Source organism: Emys orbicularis, chromosome 4 (assembly GCF_028017835.1).
Source record: "Emys orbicularis isolate rEmyOrb1 chromosome 4, rEmyOrb1.hap1, whole genome shotgun sequence".
Lineage (NCBI taxonomy): Eukaryota > Metazoa > Chordata > Testudines > Emydidae > Emys > Emys orbicularis.
In genome coordinates this window covers 154,611,311-154,629,374 of record NC_088686.1, presented here as the reverse complement: position 1 = coordinate 154,629,374, position 18,064 = coordinate 154,611,311, and the positions used below count along the sequence as shown (strand labels likewise).

The 18,064-nt window shown below is 57.7% G+C and overlaps 2 protein-coding genes across 2 annotated transcripts; both read right to left on the bottom strand.

Moving 5' to 3' along the window:
- Positions 1-1,811: 1,811 nt before the first annotated feature.
- On the bottom strand, positions 1,812-5,226 carry LOC135877363 (carbonic anhydrase 4-like). The gene is made up of 8 exons (XM_065402790.1): positions 5,148-5,226; positions 4,966-4,995; positions 4,286-4,450; positions 3,607-3,755; positions 3,109-3,198; positions 2,792-2,864; positions 2,342-2,505; positions 1,812-2,021 (listed from the first exon to the last, which is right to left on the bottom strand). Exons 1-8 carry the CDS (start codon positions 5,224-5,226, stop codon positions 1,812-1,814), a joined length of 960 nt encoding a protein of 319 aa, XP_065258862.1.
- Positions 5,227-11,590: 6,364 nt separating this feature from the next.
- LOC135877364 (carbonic anhydrase 4-like) lies at positions 11,591-15,927 on the bottom strand. The gene is made up of 8 exons (XM_065402792.1): positions 15,849-15,927; positions 15,667-15,696; positions 14,504-14,668; positions 13,804-13,952; positions 12,750-12,839; positions 12,432-12,504; positions 11,982-12,145; positions 11,591-11,800 (listed from the first exon to the last, which is right to left on the bottom strand). The coding sequence occupies exons 1-8, from the start codon at positions 15,925-15,927 to the stop codon at positions 11,591-11,593; spliced, it is 960 nt and encodes a 319-aa protein (XP_065258864.1).
- Between the last annotated feature and the right edge of the window lie 2,137 nt (positions 15,928-18,064).

The following is an 18,064-nucleotide window of genomic DNA, read 5'->3' as shown; positions in this document are numbered from 1 at the left end:
CCTCAGGAGTTATGGCGCCCGGGGCTGATTTAATGCGCTCTAACTTGCAAGTGTAGCCGAGGCCTAAGGAGCTGCTTCTCAGCTTCTAGCCCCAAGCTGCTTTAGCCAACAGACCCAAGAGCGCTCTCTGGCTTTTCCCTGGGTCACACTCAGCTCACAGGGCTCTGCTTGGTGTCCCAGGTCAGGGCAACTGCACCTGTATTTCCCCCATATGGTCCAGCAAGGGCTCCCATTCGAGGCTCCCAGCTCCTCAGCCGTCACCTCTCCTGGACACACACCTGTGTCTCGTTTCCTCCTGGGTATTTCCAGGCTGCACAATTCCCTGCCTACACTGTGAATTCACCAGCAGGCCAGACCGTCTCTGCAGGCCTGCGTTGCCTTCTCCTCAGAGGCTGTAACCAGCATCAGTGCCCACAGGTAAGTCACCACCCAGCAAGCACATTTATTCTTAAGGTGAAAGCGTTACAGAGAAAACGTATTGAGAACAACACAAGAACCTACACGCGTGCAAATAAGCTACCCAGAGATGACCCGAACCCCAAGCAGGGCTTGGGAAGGTTTTTAAGGCACACCCGGGGGTTTGTCTGTGGTCACAAGTTCATAACAGCTGTTAGCTCAGAAGAAGAACTCCCCGGAATCTGAGTCCCTCCTTTTATCCAGCTCAGGGCTCAGGTCTTGTCCTCCCATAGCAGAAGATCAGCCGACAATGGGTTTCTCCTCTGGAGGTGAGACGTTGCCTTCCCGTCCTCCGAAGTATCTCCTAGGGATCCCACTCAACTGACAGTTCATCCTTAGCTGGCCCGTTGTTCCAGAGTCTTTCAAACAGTTCCCAGAGTTTACGTTAGCCAGGCTCCTTCTAGAGCGGGTCCATGCAATCCCACAAGAATGCGGAAACATCTGCCTGTTTAATACCATGAACTTCTAGGGTACTTCAGTAAGGTTTGTGCAGGGTATTGCAGGAAATTACCGTCTCGGTCACACCTGGCTTTCTTGCTTTTTGCCTCTGCTTCTCTCTCTGTTCTATGTGTTTTCCTTTCACACACACACGGGGCAGGGCTCATCCCTCCAGCAGGGGGCAGTAGGACAGAGAGATCCACACACACACACAGAGCAGGACTCATCCCTCCAGCAGGGGGCAGTAGGACAGAGAGATCCACACACACACACAGAGCAGGACTCATCACTCCAGCAAGGGTCAGTAGGACAGACAGATGGACACACACACACACTACTCACTAAGTCCAAACCCCTGATGGTGGGGGGCTTGCGATCCAGTCCTCCTGAGTTATATTAGCTGAAGAGTGTGTTCCCACCCAGTCTCCAAGAGGACTGTGAGCAATGCTGTCTCCAGGACTGTAAAGCAAAACCTATCCCTATTTTATAGATGGGGAAACTGAAGCCTAGAGCGGGGATGGCACTTGATGACGGTCACATAGGGAGTCTGTGGCTGAACCAGGGAGTCCAGGCTCCCAGCCAGGGCCGCCCAGAGGATTCAGGGGGCCTGGGGCAAAGCGGGGGAACTTGTACTCACCGGGTGGCGCTCCAAGTCTGCGGCGGCAGCGGCATTTCGGCAGCGGGGGGCCCTTCATGCGCGCCGCGTCTTCGGCAGCACTGAAGGACCCGCCACCGAAATGCCGCCGAAGACCCGGACTGCCGCTGGGTGAGGAAAGGGATTCTTGGCCAGGGCTCGTGGGGCTCCTGTGGGGCCCAGGGCCTGGGGAAAATTGCCCCACTTGCCCCCCCTCTAGGCGGCCCTGCTCCAAGCACCCCCCTTGCCTAGGTCCAGCCTCTAGGTGTCTGGCTCTGTCCCCTTATAGGTGCCAGGCGATTGCTGCGGTACTGATGAGCAGAGGGATCAAGGCTGCAGGCCGTGGGGTGGAAGAGGAGCTGGGGGTGACTCGGAGGGCCGCCGAGGCCTGCACTGGGCGATCCCCAAGGCTCTGCAGAGGCCGGTAGTTGTTCTGCAGCCGGGGCCCAGCATCTGAGTTTGTGGAGCGGAGGATGGAGGGGAACGCAGCCACCTGCGGGGAGGGAGTCAGATTAGTGGGGGAGGGGCAAATTGAGGGGGGAGGCAAACTTGGGGTGCCCTACTGAGTGGAGAGTAGGACACCCCATCAATGGAGAGAACTGAGAAGGTTCTGATGGGGTTCACTTTGAAGCAGAGAGACTGGGGGTTTGAACAGCAGAGCAGAGGTGAGGTGGAAAAAGGACCCAGGAGTCCTGACTCCCAGGCCCCTCCACTCTAACCCACTGGGCCCCACTGCCCTCTCAGACTTGGGGAGAGAACCCAGGAGTCCTGACTCCCTCCCTTCCCCCCACCCCCACACTCACACTCACTCACCACGCCAGGAGGCACCAGGATGGGGTCGGGGAAGACAGTCCAGACCACGACTTCGTCACAGTTGGGGGTGGTGAGGGAGCCTTGGTAGCGGTAATAGCGGGCTAGGTCCACCGAGCCCAGGAGCCCTCGCAGGGAGAAGGAGCCGTCCAGATTTGTTTTCTTCCCTGGAGGGGCAGAGGCAGAGTGAGTGCCCAGCTCAGCCCCTCCCAGAGTTGGGGATAGAACCCAGGAGTCCTGGCTCCCAACCCCCCTGCTCTAACCTACTAGATCCCACTCTCCTCCCAGCTTTAGGGACAGAACCCAGTAGCCTGGACTCCTCGCCCCCACTCCCCTCCTCTAATCAATTTCTCTCTCTCGCCCCCTGGTGGCACAGAGCTGTACTGCCCCCAGCCCCAATGCTAGGCCAACCGTAATCCACCACTCCCACACCATAGTTCAGGGGATACTCACCCTTCAGAGCCACGTCCTTCAAGTGCCGGGTGAAGGAATCCCAGGAGTGGGAGGGGCGTGCGTGGGCTGTTGCCTGAGGGACAAGATCACATGAGTACAACAAATAGGGAAACTGAGGCGTGGGGAGGCTGGGAGTCATAGAGTGACTCAGAGTAAGACTCCAGTCCCTCCTCGAATCATTAGATACCACTTCCCACCAGAGAACCCAGGAGTCCTGATGCCCAGCCCCCGCTGTTCTAACTTACTAGACCCCACTCCCTGTCCAGAGCTGGGGATAGAACCCAGGAGTCCGGGCTCATGGCCCCGCACTGCCTCACCTGGAGGAAGAAGGCCAGCACAGCGATTCCCTCGGGATCCTTGAGGGCGTCAGCCATGCTCAGGTTGTTCTTGGTATGAACAATATGGAGCTAAAGGGGGAGAGAGAGAAAAATTAGAGAGCACCCCCTACAGAGCCCCTGCCTGCTCCCTGCAGGACAGCAACCCCTGCTCATCCCCCGCCCACCCCCTCCAGCACAGCGCCCCCTGCTGAGCCCCCCACCCGCCCCCTGCAGCACAGCGCCCCCTGCTGAGGCCCCGCCCACCGCCTGCAGCACAGCGCCCCCTGCTGAGCCCCCTGCCTGCCCCCTGCAGCACAGCGCCCCCTGCTGTGCCCCCCGCCCACCGCCTGCAGCACAGCGCCCCCTGCTGAGCCCCCTGCCTGCCCCCTGCAGCACAGCGCCCCCTGCTGTGCCCCCCCAGACCTCTCTAGACCGCACAGCGCCCCCTAGCTCTGCACTGGGGCATTGGGGCCAGCGCTGCGCCCCCGCCTCTCTCACCTCCATGGAGAACTGTTTGTGATTGATGAAATGCTCTGAGCCAGGCCGGGCTACCCCCTGACCCCAGTGGAGGTGGAAGGATTTGGCTGTGTAGATAGCTGGGAGCCCCTGGGCGCTGAGACGGAGCCCATCCGCTAAATGCACCTCCACTGTAGGGGGGGAGAGAGACCAATGCAGGGAATGGGACCCAGGCGTCTGGAGTGGCAGCACTGGGCACTCACCCCTGGGGGAGAGACCAGGGTGGGGAATGGGACCCAGCAGGGCTGTAACATGGGCGGGGTGAGCGGGGCAGTCACCCAGGTGTGCCCCAGTGTTTGAAAACTGTCGCCTCCTGCCAGGAGCCGGCGGATCAGAAGCTGGTGGGCCCCTGGCTCTCTGAGCTGTGGGAGCTGGGGTGCTGGCTGGATGCCAGGCGGCCCCCCCATGCCCTGTGCACTGAGCCAGGCCACCTCTGCACGGCCAGGTGCTCCCCAGGCAGCTCCTCTCCCCTTCTCTGCTAAATGGAAGGCAAAATCGGGTGGGGGGGCACAGGCCCCCTGCCTGCCCCCCCATGTGATGCCTCTGGGGGGCAAAAATATGTTTGCTCACCACAGGTGCTAAAATGCCTAGTTCTGGCTCTGGGACCCCGGCATCCGGCACGGCAGCAGGGTGCTCGCTTTAGGGGGCAGCCTGTACCTACCTGTCGTCCCCTTGTTTTCCATGGAGATAAGCTTCCTGGCATCCCCATAGCCAGCGAGGGACACAGCCCCCAAGTGGGGATTGTGGACAGCCGCAGGGGTGACGATGTTGATCGGGGACTGCCTGGTGCCGTTACAGTGCCCCAGAGCTGCCCATGTCTCTGGACCTGCCGAGAGGGGAGGAGCCAACAGGGAGGGGGAAGGGCCAGAGAAGGAAATGGGGGAGGAGTCAGAATGTTAATCAGCTGCTGTCACCCATCCCAGAGGTGGCTGCATGATGCAAATTTTAGACCTGGAGTCAGGATTCCTGGGTTCTGTCCCTGACTCTGGCAGGGGAGTGGGCTCTGGTGGGATAAAGTGGGGGAAATGGGAATCAGGACTCCTGGGTCTTTGCTGCAGCTACTGCCGAGGAATGCTGTCTAGTGAGTTAGAGCAGGAGAGTCTCCTGGGTTTTACATACAGCTCTGGGAGGGGGTTGGAGTCTTGTGGTTTAGAGCAGGGGGGTGGGGTTGGGAGTGAGGATTCCTGGGTTCTATCCCTGGCTCTGGAACGCTGACACTGCCCGTCTCTGTGCCTCGGTTTCCCCACCCATCCAAATGTGGGAAAACAGTAATTAACTCCGGCATTGGGTGAGGTCAGAGAGTGGATGTCTGTGTCGCAGGGGATGGATGGATTCTCTTACCGCATTTTGGGTCTTCGTAGCACCAGGTATCTGCAGAAGAGAGAGAGAGGTGGGGTAGGGGGTCAGAGTTGGGAGGTGGCCAATAAATAACCACATCCTGCTGCCCCCTCCCCTGGGCTTGGCCCCAGCAGGGAGGGTCACTTTAGAGCAGGATCAGGGGCAGGCTGGGGAGCAGCATTTACCTGCTGTATCGGTACTGGTGTAGCCGGCTCCCAGCAGCGTCTCCAGGACAATGAGGTGCGGTACCCAGGCGAGATTCATGTCTCCGATGTCACCTGCTGAGAGCAACCTGGAGGAAGGATTGGAGAGACTGGATTCAACTCCCCTGCCCTGAGCCAGTCAGGCCCCACTCTGGGGCCAGATCGGAGCCGGTGCCCTAGAGGGGACGGGCCCCATGCTCCATTTCCCACCCCGGGAGCTGGTGACCCTAGAGGGGACAGGCCCCATGCCCCATTTCCCACTCCTGGAGCCGGTGCCCTAGAGGGGACGGGCCCCATGCTCCATTTCCCACACCTAGGGCCAGTAGCGCCCCTGGGGGAGACGGGCCACGTGCCCCATTTCCCACCCCTGGGACAGTGGTGCCCCTAGAGGGGACGGGCCCCATGCTCCATTTCCCACCCCCGGGCCAGTGGCGCCCCTAGAGGGGACGGGCCCCTGGGGATGCTCCGCAGCGAGCAGCTCTCACCTGCCCTGTGCCTGGTGGGGGAAGGTCACACTGCAGGGGTGAAGGCTCCTCACAGCTCCTTATATACACGGGGTCACCGCCCAGCCCAGCCCTGCCCAGCCCAGTGTGGCCGGGGGTGGAATTACAGGGAAGGGATGAGTTACATCCACGGGGTGGGGCAGGGACAGAGGGAGGTGAGGGAGGGCGGGAGAGAGAAAATAAGGGAGCAGAAAGAGAAAGGAGGGAAGGAAAGAGGGGGACGGTGAGAAAGAGGAGAAAGGGACCCCAGCCTGGGTGTGTCTCCCTTAGGGTGCCAGCCCCCAGTGCCAGGGCCACCCCCTGGGAGGCCATGGGCACCCCCTGTGGGGGGAGCTGGCCTCAGATACCCACGTCGACTCTCACGCTTCTTGGAGGGGATGTGCGGGAGAGATGGCGCAAGAACTAAGTGACACAGGGTAGCCCGGCATGGGGCACAGCACGTCCCCCGCTGCTGGAAGGGCACCTCGCACCCACCTTGGAGTGAGCGGATGTCCCTGAACCACTGCCCTCAGTGATTGGCACTCAGAGGATAGAGAGCACCACCTATTGAGCCCCTCCCACCCCATTCCCTGCAGCACAGCACCCCCTAGCGCTGCACTGGGGCCTTGGGGTCAGACTGATGACAATGGGGTAACGCCCTCTATTGAGCCCCCACTCTGTTCCTTGCAGCACAGTGCCCCCTAGTGCCACTCTGGGGCATTGGGCCGGCACCAGTTGTTCCAGAGTCTTTCAAACACTTCCCAGAGTTTACGTTAGCCAGGCTCCCTCTAGAGCGGGTCCATGCGCTAATCCCACAAGAATTCGGAAACATCTGCCTGTTTAATACCATGAACTTCTAGGGTACTTCAGTAAGGTTTGTCCAGGGTATTGCAGGAAATTACCGTCTCGGTCACACCTGGCTTTCTTGCTTTTTGCCTCTGCTTCTCTCTGTTCTATGTGTTTTCCTTTCACACACACACCGGGCAGGGCTCATCCCTCCAGCAGGGGGCAGTAGGACAAACGGGTGGACGGACACACACACACACAGAAGGGTACACTCCTCCAGCAGGGGGCAGGAGGATAGACAAATGGACACACACACATGGAGCAGGGCTCACTCCTCCAGTAGGGGGCAGTAGGACAAATGGATGGACACACACACACACACACACACACACACATACACACACACAGAGAAGGGTACACTCCTCCAGCAGGGGGCAGTAAGACAGACAGATGTACACACACACATGAAGCAGGGCTCACGCCTCCAGCAGGGGGCAGTAGGACAGACGGATGGACACACACAAGGCAGGGCTCACCCCTCCAGCAGGGGTTAGTAGAACAGACGGATGGACACACATACACACCACTCAGCAAACCCCCCTGTGATGGGTTTGGTCACAGGCACCTCTTGGGACTGTCACCTGATGTGCTGAAATTACCTCTGAGTCCATTTTCCCTGCCAGCTTGGGACTCCAGAACCCTGCCTTGTTGAGCCAGACACGCTAGCCTGCTGCAGCCCAGACCCAGGTCTCAACCACGCCCTCAAAGCTGCAGACTTTCACCAAAAATTGCTCAGCAGGTTTCCTATCTCCAGCACCCAGACGCCCAGCTCCCAATTCAATCCAAACCCCAAATCAATCCATTTTACTCTGTATAAAGCGTATACAGGGTAAACTCATAAATTGTCTGCCCTCTATAACACTGATAGAGAGAGATGCACAGCTGTTTGCTCCCCCAGGTATTAATCACTTACTCTGGGTTCATTAATAAACAAAAGTGATTTTATTAAGTATAAAAAATAGGATTTAAGTAATAACAGGCAGAACAAAGTAAGTCACCAAGCAAATTAAAGCAAAAACACGCAAGTCTAAGCCTAATACATTAAGAAACTGATTACAGGGAATATCTTACCCTCAGAGATGTTCCAATGAGCTTCTTTCACAGACTAGACTCCTTCGTAGCCTGGACCCAATCCTTTCCCCTGGTACAGTCCTTGTTAGTTCCAGCAGTCATCTTAGGTGGAAAACAGGGGCTTTCTCATGACCAGCAGACTTAGGTGGTAAGCAGGGCTGTTCTCATGACTGGCCTTCTTTGTCCTGTTCCATCCCCTTTTATAGCTTTGGCACAAGGCGGGAATCTTTTGTCTCTCTGGGTCCCCACCCCTCCTTCTAAATGGAAAAGTACCAGATTTAAGATGGATTCCAGTATCATGTGACATGGTCACATGTCCTGTAAGACCTCATTCTTCATTACCCAGGGGCTGGCCCATACGTACACAGGAAGGCTTGCAGGTAAATAAACCATCTACAACCAATTGTCCTAGTCAATGGGAGCCATCAAGATTCTAAACCATCATTAATGGCTCATTACAATAGGACCTCAGAGTTATACTTCATATTTCTAGCTTCAGATACAAGAATGATACATGCATACAAGTAGGAGGAATATATTCAGTTGGTTCTAACCTTTGTAAGACACACGCATCTTTCGGATCACAGGCCTGTTCAGGAAGCTGCAAGCCGGGACTTTCTTCCCAGACCAGAAGATCACCGTAGGGGAAGTCAAAATGCCCATTGTGATCCTTGGAGACCCTGCTTACCTTTTAATGCCATAGCTCATGAAACCCTACACAGGGAGCCTAGACAGCAGCAAGGAGCGGTTCAACAACAGGCTGAGTCGGTGCAGAACAACTGTTGAGTGTGCTTTTGGCTGTTTAATGGGCCGCTGACGCTGTCTGTATAGGAAGCTGGACCTGTCCGATGACAACATCCTCATGGTTATATCCACATGCTGTACCCTCCATAACATTTGTGAAGGGAAGGGTGAAAGCTTCACTCAGGCATGGACCACGGAGGTTCAACACCTGGAGGCTGAATTTGAACAGCCAGAGAGCAGGGCTATTAGAGGGGCCCAGCGCGGGGCTGTAAGGATTAGGGATGCCTTGAGGGAGCAATTTGATGTTGAAAGGCACCAATAATGTTTGGTGGCCTGCACGGGAGTGAAGTGCAGAGGTTCCAATGCTAGCAGGCATCCGTGTTTGCTGCATATGATGCACTGACTTGCAATGCCTGTTGCTTTCCTGGGCTACGGTATCTTTTCTTAATGCAATAAGTAGAGTCAGAATGAGCTCTCCCCTGACATCTGGTGGTGAGCTGTGGAAAAGGACTTCAGGGGCTGATCTCGTTTGCACGGGCACACCCACCCTGTCTAGCATGATGGACTGCTTGCCCAAATTGTAACTTTGGCTGCTGTGGGATCCCCAGTCTGTTTGTTATTGGGGCAGGAGTAATAAAGTGTTATCCTGGTTATGTGAATCAAGGACAGTAGAACTGTACTTGGCATTTTATGATGGAGGGACTCGCCCTAACTAAGTAACGCTTGCTAGGCAAGGGACATGGGTTCCAAAGCCCAGTGAATTGAAAGAGGTTGGGTTCTGTTATCATATTCAGCCTTCCTCCCTGGAGTGTTGTGTAATGAGTGCTGCACTTCAGGCTGGCTAAAATGCATGGTGATGGGCGGTGAGTGCAGTGGATAAGGGTTGTAGTTTGCAGGGCTGGGTGGTGAAGCTACAGGTGTTCGAGGCAGCTGCTGGTGATAAGAAACTGGATGTTTGGGGAAGTGGGTTGGTGGTGATATGGGGGCACAAGGGAAAGAGTTTTAGGACAAGGGCTACAGGGGAGGGTGGGCGTGGATCTGCTCCATCTGCATTGCTACGAGCACCTGGATTGAGTCCACTTGGCGCTCCACAATGCTTAGGAGCCGCTCCGTGCTTTGGTGCCGGAGATCCGCATTCTGCTGGCAGAGCCTCCTTTCACTCTCCCGCCACTCCTGTACTTTTTGATTTTCAGTAAGGGAGAGCTCCATGACTTCATGCAGCAGGTCCTCTTGGGTTCTTCGCGGACCCCTCCTAATTCTTTGCAGTCTTTCGGCCGGTGACAACAAGGACGGCTGGGATCTCAAGGTTGCTTCTGTAAAGCCAAAATGCAACAGTTAACAGAGGCAGCATTGTTCATACTAGACAGAGCAATGATTCGGCCGTATTTAAAGACAAGTACAGTGTACACAATAGCAGAATTTGCCCGTCCCAAAGCGAGCGCACATAACCCAAAGGAGCCCCAAAATGGCGAGTAAGCACAGGGGCAAGGGGGACTGATTGTTTCAGGGCTGCACTGTCCTCTGGGCTTCTGTGCCTTGGGGAGAGCCAACAGCTGCAGGGAGCCCATATACTGAACACTGTCCCCACATTTTCCACAGGATGAGTTAATCCTGGAAGATATCACACCTGGCTTTCTTGCTTTTTGCCTCTGCTTCTCTCTCTTTTCTATGTGTTTTCCTTTCACACACACACAGAGCAGGGCTCATCCCTCCAGCAGGGGGCAGTAGGACAGACGGATGGACACATACACATACTACTCAGCAAAACCCCATGACGGGTTCAGTCACAGGGATCATCTTGGGACTGTCACCTGATGTGCTGAAATCACCTCTGAGCCCGTTTTCCCTGCCAGCTTGGGACTCCAGAACCCTGCCTTGTTGAGCCAGACACGCAAGCCTGCTGCAACCCAGACCCAGGTCTGAACCACTCCCCCAGAGCTACAACTTTCTCCAAAAACTGCTCAGCAGGTTTCCTATCTCCAGCACCCAGACCCCAATGGGATCTAAACCCCAAATAAATCTATTTTACTCTGTATAAAGCTTATACAAGGTAAACTCATAAATTGTCTGCCCTCTATAACACTGATAGAGAGATGTGCACAGCTGTTTGCTCCCCCAGGTATTAATCACTTACTCTGGGTTCATTAATAAACAAAAGTGATTTTATTAAGTATAAAAAATAGGATTTAAGTGGTTTCAAGTAATAACAGACAGAACAAAGTCATCAAGCAAATTAAAGCAAAAACACGCAAGTCTAAGCCTAATACATTAAGAAACTGATTACAGGGAATATCTCACCCTCAGAGATGTTCCAATGAGCTTCTTTCACAGACTAGACTCCTTTGTAACCTGGGCCCAATCTTTTCCCCTGGTACAGTCCTTGTTAGTTCCAGGAGACATCTTAGGTGGAAAACAGGGGCTTTCTCATGACCGGCAGACTTAGGTGGTAAGCAGGGCTGTTCTCATGACTGGCCTTCTTTGTCCTGTTCCATCCCCTTTTATAGCTTTGGCACAAGGCGGGAATCTTTTGTCTTTCTGGGTCCCCACCCCTCCTTCTAAATGGAAAAGCACCAGATTTAAGATGGATTCCAGTATCATGTGACATGGTCAAATGTCCTGTAAGACCTCATTCTTCATTACCCAGGGGCTGGCCCATACTACACAGGAAGGCTTGCAGGTAAATAAACCATCTACAACCAATTGTCCTAGTCAATGGGAGCCATCAAGATTCTAAACCACCATTAATGGCCCACACTTTGCATAATTACAATAGGACCTCAGAGTTATACTTCATATTTCTAGCTTCAGATACAAGAATGATACATGCATACAAATAGGATGAACACATTCAGTAGGTTATAACCTTTGTAATGATACCTTACAAAAGACCTTTTTTCATAAACCATATTCCAGTTACATCATATTTACATTCATAAGCATACTTTTATAAAACAAATGGAGTGCAACGTCACAGCCCCTCTGCCCACTCAGTCCAAACTCCTGGTGGTGGGGGGCTTGCGATCCATTCTTCCTGAGTTATATTAGCTGAAGGGTGTGTTCCCACCCAGTCTCCAAGAGGACTGTAATCAATGCTGACTCCAGGACTGTGAAGCAAAACCTATCCCTATTTTATAAATGGGGAAACTGAGGCCAAGAGCGGGATGGTGCTTGATGACGGTCACATAGGGAGTCTGTGGCTGAACCAGGGATGGAACCCAGGAGTCCAGGCTCCCAGCACACCCCATGCCTAGGTCCAGCCTCCAGGTGTCTGGCTTTGTCCCCCTATAGGTGCCAGGCGATTGCTGCGGTACTGATGAGCAGAGGGATCAAGGCTGCAGGCCGCGGGGTGGAAGAGGAGCTGGGGGCGACTCGGAGGGCCGCCGAGGCCTGCACTTGGCGATCCCCAAGGCTCTGCAGAGGCCGGTAGTTGTTCTGCAACCGAGGCCCAGCATCTGAGTCTGTGGAGTTGAGGATGGAGGGGAACGCAGCCACCTGCGGGGAGGGAGACAGATTAGTGGGGGAGGAGCAAATTGAGGGGGGAGGCAAACTTGGGGTGCCCTACTGAGTGGAGAGGAGGACACCCCATCAATGGAGAGAACTGAGAAGGTTCTGATGGTGATCACTTTGGAGCAGAGAGAGTGGGGGTTTGAACAGGAGAGTGCCACACACTCACCACGCCAGGAGGCACCAGGATGGGGTCGGGGAAGACAGTCCAGACCACGACTTCGTCACAGTTGGGGGTGGTGAGGGAGCCGTGGTAGCGGTAATAGCGGGCTAGATCCACCGAGCCCAGGAGCTCCCGCAGGGAGAAGGAGCCATCCAGATCCGTATCCTCCCCTGGAGGGGCAGAGGGAGAGTGAGGACCCAACTCGGCCCCTCGCAGAGCTGGGGATAGAACCCAGGAGTCCTAGCTCCCAACCCCCCTGCTCTAACCCACTAGATCCCACTCTCCTCCCAGCTTTAGGGACAGAACCCAGTAGCCTGGACTCCTCGCCCCCACTCCCCTCCTCTAATCCATTTCTCTCTCTCACCCCCTGGCGGCACAGAGCTGTACTGTCCCCAGCCCCAATGCTAGGCCAGCCGTAATCCACCTCTTCCGCACCCCAGTTCAGGGGATACTCACCCTTCAGAGCCACGTCCTTCAAATGCCGGGTGAAGGAATCCCAGGAGTGGGAGGGGCGTGTGTGGGCTGTTGCCTGAAGGACAAGTTCACATGAGTACAACAAATAGGGAAACTGAGGCGTGGGGAGGGCTGGGAGTCATAGAGTGACTCAGAGTAAGACTCCAGTCCCTCCTCGAATCATTAGATACCACTTCCCACCAGAGAACCCAGGAGTCCTGATGCCCAGCCCCCGCTGTTCTAACTTACTAGACCCTGCTCCCTGTCCCAAGCTGGGCATAGAACCCAGGAGTCCGGGCTCATGGCCCCGCACTGCCTCACCTGGAGGAAGAAGGCCAGCACAGCGATTCCCTCGGGATCCTTGAGGGCGTCAGCCATGCTCAGGTTATTCTTGGTATGAACAATGTGGAGCTAAAGGGGGAGAGAGAGAAAAATTAGAGAGCACCCCCTACAGAGCCCCTGCCTGCTCCCTGCAGGACAGCAACCCCTGCTCATCCCCCGCCCACCCCCTCCAGCACAGCGCCCCCTGCTGAGGCCCCGCCCACCGCCTACAGCACAACGCCCCCTGCTGAGCCCCCGCCCGCTCCCTGCAGCACAGCGCCCTCTGCCGAGCCCCCTGCCCGCTCCCTGCAGCCCAGCGCCCCCTGCTGACCCCCCCGCCCCCTGCAGCACAGCGCCCCCTGCTGAGCCCCCCGCCCGCTCCCTGCAGCACAGCGCCCCCTGCCGAGCCCCCTGCCTGCTCCCTGCAGCCCAGCGCCCCCTGCTGACCCCCCCGCCCGCCCCCTGCAGCACAGCGCCCCCTGCTGAGCCCCCCGCCCGCTCCCTGCAGCACAGCGCCCCCTGCTGAGCCTCCCGCCTGCCCCCTGCAGCACAGCGCCCCCTGCTGAGCCCCCCGCCCGCTCCCTGCAGCACAGCGCCCCCTGCTGAGCCCCCCGCCCGCCCCCTGCAGCACAGCGCCCCCTGCTGAGCCCCCCGCCCGCTCCCTGCAGCACAGCGCCCCCTGCTGACCCCCCCGCCCGCCCCCTGCAGCACAGCGCCCCCTGCTGAGCCCCCCGCCCGCTCCCTGCAGCACAGCGCCCCCTGCTGAGCCCCCCGCCCGCCCCCTGCAGCACAGCGCCCCCTGCTGAGCCCCCCGCCCGCCCCCTGCAGCACAGCGCCCCCTGCTGAGCCCCCCGCCTATCCCCCTGCAGCACAGCGCCCCCTGCTGTGCCCCCCGCCCGCCCCCTGCAGCACAGCGCCCTCTGCTGAGCCCCCCGCCTGCTCCCTGCAGCACAGCGCCCCCTGCTGTGCCCCCCCAGCCCTCTCCAGACCGCACAGCACCCCCTAGCTCTGCACTGGGGCATTGGGGCCAGCGCTGCGCCCCCGCCTCTCTCACCTCCATGGAGAAACTTTTGTAATTGATGAAATGCTCTGAGCCAGGCCGGGCTGCCCCCTGGCCCCAGTGGAGGTGGAAGGATTTGGCTGTGTAGATAGCTGGGAGCCCCTGGGCGCTGAGATGGAGCCCATCCGCTAAATGCACGTACACTGTAGGGAGGGGAAAGAGACCAACACAGGGAATGGGACCCAGGCATCCGGAGAGGCAGCGCTGGGCACTCACCCCTGGGGGAGAGACCAGGGTGGGGAATGGGACCCAGCAGGGCTGTAACATGGGCGGGGTGAGCGGGGCCGCCAGCCAGGCCCCAGTGTTTGAAAACTGTCGCCTCCTGCCAGGAGCCAGCGGATCAGAAGCTGGTGGGCCCCTGGCTCTCTGAGCTGTGGGAGCCGGGATGTTGGCTGGCTGCCAGGCGGCCCCCCCATGCCCTGTGCACCGAGCCAGGCCACCTCTGCATGGTCAGGTGCTCCCCAGGCAGGGTGGGGGCACAGCTCCTCTTCCCTTCTGTGCTAAATGGAAGGCAAAATCTGGGGGAGGGGGGGCGGAGGGCCACAGGCCCCCTGCCTGCCCCCCCATGTGATGCCTCTGGGGGGCACAAATATGTTTGCTCACCACAGGTGCTAAAATGCCTAGTTCTGGCTCTGGGACCCCGGCATCCGGCACGGCAGCAGGGTGCTCGCTTTAGGGGGCAGCCTGTACCTACCTGTCTTCCCCGTGTTTTCCATGGAGATAAGCTTCCTAGCATCCCCATAGCCAGCGAGGGACACAGCTCCCAGGTGGGGATTGTGGACAGCCGCAGGGGTGACGATGTTGATCGGGGACTGCCTGGTGCCGTTACAGTGCCCCAGAGCTGCCCATGTCTCTGGACCTGCCGAGAGGGGAGGAGCCAACAGGGAGGGGGAAGGAAGGAAATGGAGCAGGAGTCAGAATGTTAATCAGCTGCTGTCACCCACCCCAGAGGTGGCTGCATGATGCAAATTTTAGTCCCGGAGTCAGGATTCCTGGGTTCTGTCCCTGCCTCTGGCAGGGGAGTGGGCTGTGGTGGCAGGGCTGCCCAGAGGATTCGGGGGCCCAGGGCATAGCAATTTCAGGGGCCCCTTCCATAAATAAAAGTTGCAATATTATAGAATACTATATTCTCGTGGTGGCCCCTCCGGGGCTGGGGGCCTGGGGCAAATTGCCCCACTTGCCCCCCCTCTGAGCGGCCCTGTCTGGTGGGATAAAGTGGGGGAACTGGGAGTCAGGACTCCTGGGTTCTTTCTGCAGCTAGGGCCGGGGAATGCTGTCTAGTGCAGCAGTTGGCAACCTTTCAGAAGTGGTGTGCCGAGTCTTCATTTATTCACTCTAATTTAAGGTTCCGCATGCCAGTAATACATGTTAACGTTTTCAGAAGGTCTCTTTCTATAAGTCTATAATATATAACTAAACTATTGTTGTATGTAAAGTAAATAAGTTTTTTAAAATGTTTAAGAAGCTTCATTTAAAATCAAAATAAAATGCAGAGCCCCCAGGACCGGTGGCCAGGACCTGGGCAGTGTGAGTGCCACTGAAAATCAGCTCGCGTGCCGCCTTCGGCATGCGTGCCATAGGTTGCCTACCTCTGGTCTAGTGAGTTAGAGCAGGGGAGGCTCTTGGGTTTTACACACAGCTCTGGGAGGGGGTTGTGGTTTAGAGCAGGGGGCTGGGGCTGGGGCTGGGAGTGAGGACTCCGGGGTTCTATCCCTGGCTCTGGGATGCTGACCCTTCCCTTCTCTGTGCCTCAGTTTCCCCACCCATCCAAATGTGGGGAAATTGTAATTAACTCTCGCACTGGGTGAGGTCAGAGAGTGGATGTCTGTGTCGCAGGGGATGGATGGATTCTCTTACCGCATTTTGGGTCTTCGTAGCACCAGGTATCTGCAGGAGAGAGAGAGAGGTGTGGGAGGGGGTCAGAGTTGGGAGGTGGCCAATAAATAACCACATCCTGCTGCCCCCTCCCCTGGGCTTGGCCCCAGCAGGGAGGGTCACTTTAGAGCAGGATCAGGGGCGGGCTGGGGAGCAGCGTTTACCTGCCGTATCGGTACTGGTGTAGCCGGCTCCCAGCAGCGTTCCCAGGACAATGAGGTGCGGTACCCAGGCGAGATTCATGTCTCCGATGTCACCTGCTGAGAGCAACCTGGAGGAAGGATTGTAGAGACTGGATTCAACTCCCCTGCCCTGAGCCAGCCAGGCCCCACTCTGGGGCCAGATCGGAGCCGGTGCCCTAGAGGGGACGGGCCCCATGCTCCATTTCCCACACCTAGGGCCAGTAGCGCCCCTGGGGGAGACGGGCCACGTGCCCCATTTCCCACCCCTGGGACAGTGGTGCCCCTAGAGGGGACGGGCCCCATGCCCCATTTCCCACTCCTGGAGGTGGTGACCCTAGAGGGGACGGGCCCCATGCTCCATTTCCCACCCCCGGGCCAGTGGTGCCCCTAGAGGGGACAGGCCCCATGCCCCATTTCCCACTCCTGGAGGTGGTGACCCTAGAGGGGACGGGCCCCATGCCCCATTTCCCACCCCTGGAGCTGGCGCCCCTAGAGGGGACGGGCCCCTAGGGATGCTCAGCAGCGAGCAGCTCTCACCTGCGCTGTGCCTGGTGGGGGAAGGTCACACTGCAGGGGTGAAGGCTCCTCACAGCTCCTTATATACACGGGGTCACCGCCCAGCCCAGCCCTGCCCAGCCCAGCCCAGCCCAGAGCGGCTGGGGGTGGAATTACGGGGAAGGGATGAGTTACATCCAAGGAGTGGGGCAGGGACAGAGGGAGGTGTGGGAGGGAGGGAGAGAGAAAACCAGGGAGCAGAAAGAGAAAGGAGGGAAGGAAAGAGGGGGACGGTGGGAAAGAGGAGAAAGGGGCGCCAGCCTGGGTGTGTCTCCCTTAGAGCACCAGCCCCCGGTGCCAGGGCCACCCCCTGGGAGGCTGTGGGCACCCCCTGTGGGGGGAGCTGGCCCCAGATGCCCATTTCAACTCTCGCTCTTCTTGGAAGGGCTGTGCGGGGGAGATGGCGCAAGAAGGAAGTGACACAGGGCAGCCCAGCGTGGGGCAGAGCACGTCCCCCGCTGCTGGAAGGGCACCTCGGGGTGAGCGGATGTCCCTGAACCACTGTCCGGTGTTGCCCGCCTGGAGCTGGGGATGGAACCCAGGACAGGAGTCCCCCCTGCTCTAAGCCACTAGATCCCACTCCCCTGTCAGAGCTGAGGACAGAACCCAGGCACCCTGGCTCTCAGCCCCCACCCCTAAATTATTAGACTAGATTTTTGCCACCCTCCGCTATTGGCACTCAGAGGATAGAGAGCGCCCCCTATTGAGCCCCTCCCACTCCACTCCCTGCACCACAGCACCCCCTAGTGCTGCACTGGGGCTTTGGGGTCAGACTGACTACAGTGGGAGAGTGCCCTCTATTGAGCCCCCACTCTGCTCCCTGCAGCACAGTGCCCCCTAGTGCTGCTCTGGGGCATTGGGCCAGCCCCCTCTACTGAACAGCCAGGTGTGTTCATAGCCCCCTGAGGGTTGTGCAAGGCGAAGATGCTGATGTCATCTCCCGTCACCCCATGATACCCTGATCTGTTTCCCCATCTGCTGAAACTCAAGCTGGGCGGATGGAGCAACCGTGCTTCCTGGGTTTACAGCTTCTCATTCCCAACGCTACCAGCTGGGACTGACTCACAACAGCGTCGGGCTGGTGTCGTTCGTACACCCTGCTCGACAGGTGGGGAATACCCACAGGTCTCCCGGAGCCAGAAGACTTCCTTGATCCCCTCAGCTGGGGCTAGAACCCAGGAGTCCTCACTCACAACCTCCCATCTCACCTACTAGACCCCACTCCCCTCCCAGAGCCGGGGAGAGAACCAGGTATCCTGGTCCCAGGACGGGGTGCAAGAAGGGTCAAAGTTGGTCTCTATCCTGCACCCCTGCCCCGACTGGTTCTCTAGCCTGGAGACGTGGCATCGCTGGGACTCTCTGGAAACAGGGCAGGAGGGCGAGGCCAGATCATTTTGATGACACGCCACGGCCCCAACCAAGGATTTTAAATTCGCAAGGTTGGCTGCTTCCCCACTGTGACCTGTACTGACCATGACAGTCATGAATGGGGGGCAGGGTCTAGTGGGTTAGTGTAGTGAGTGGGATGGGGGAGGGTGGGGAGTCAGGACTCCTGGGTTCTCCTCAGAGCTGTGGGTGGGGAGTGGGGTCCAATGAGTTAAACCAGGGGGTCTAGACTCAGGGCCAATTGGGGTTGGGGGGCT

Bases quoted from the DNA above. Each gene is read 5' to 3' on its own strand.
- LOC135877363 (XM_065402790.1), bottom strand. From the start codon at position 5,226: ATGAATCTCGCCTGGGTACCGCACCTCATTGTCCTGGAGACGCTGCTG. The intron at 3,199-3,606 runs GTGAGAGAGGCG...CTCCCCCTTTAG, and splicing joins ACAAACAGTTCTCCATGGAG to CTCCATATTGTTCATACCAA. The intron at 2,865-3,108 runs GTGAGGCAGTGC...CTTGTCCCTCAG, and splicing joins TGCTGGCCTTCTTCCTCCAG to GCAACAGCCCACGCACGCCC.
- LOC135877364 (XM_065402792.1), bottom strand. From the start codon at position 15,927: ATGAATCTCGCCTGGGTACCGCACCTCATTGTCCTGGGAACGCTGCTG. The intron at 12,840-13,803 runs GTGAGAGAGGCG...CTCCCCCTTTAG, and splicing joins ACAAAAGTTTCTCCATGGAG to CTCCACATTGTTCATACCAA. The intron at 12,505-12,749 runs GTGAGGCAGTGC...CTTGTCCTTCAG, and splicing joins TGCTGGCCTTCTTCCTCCAG to GCAACAGCCCACACACGCCC.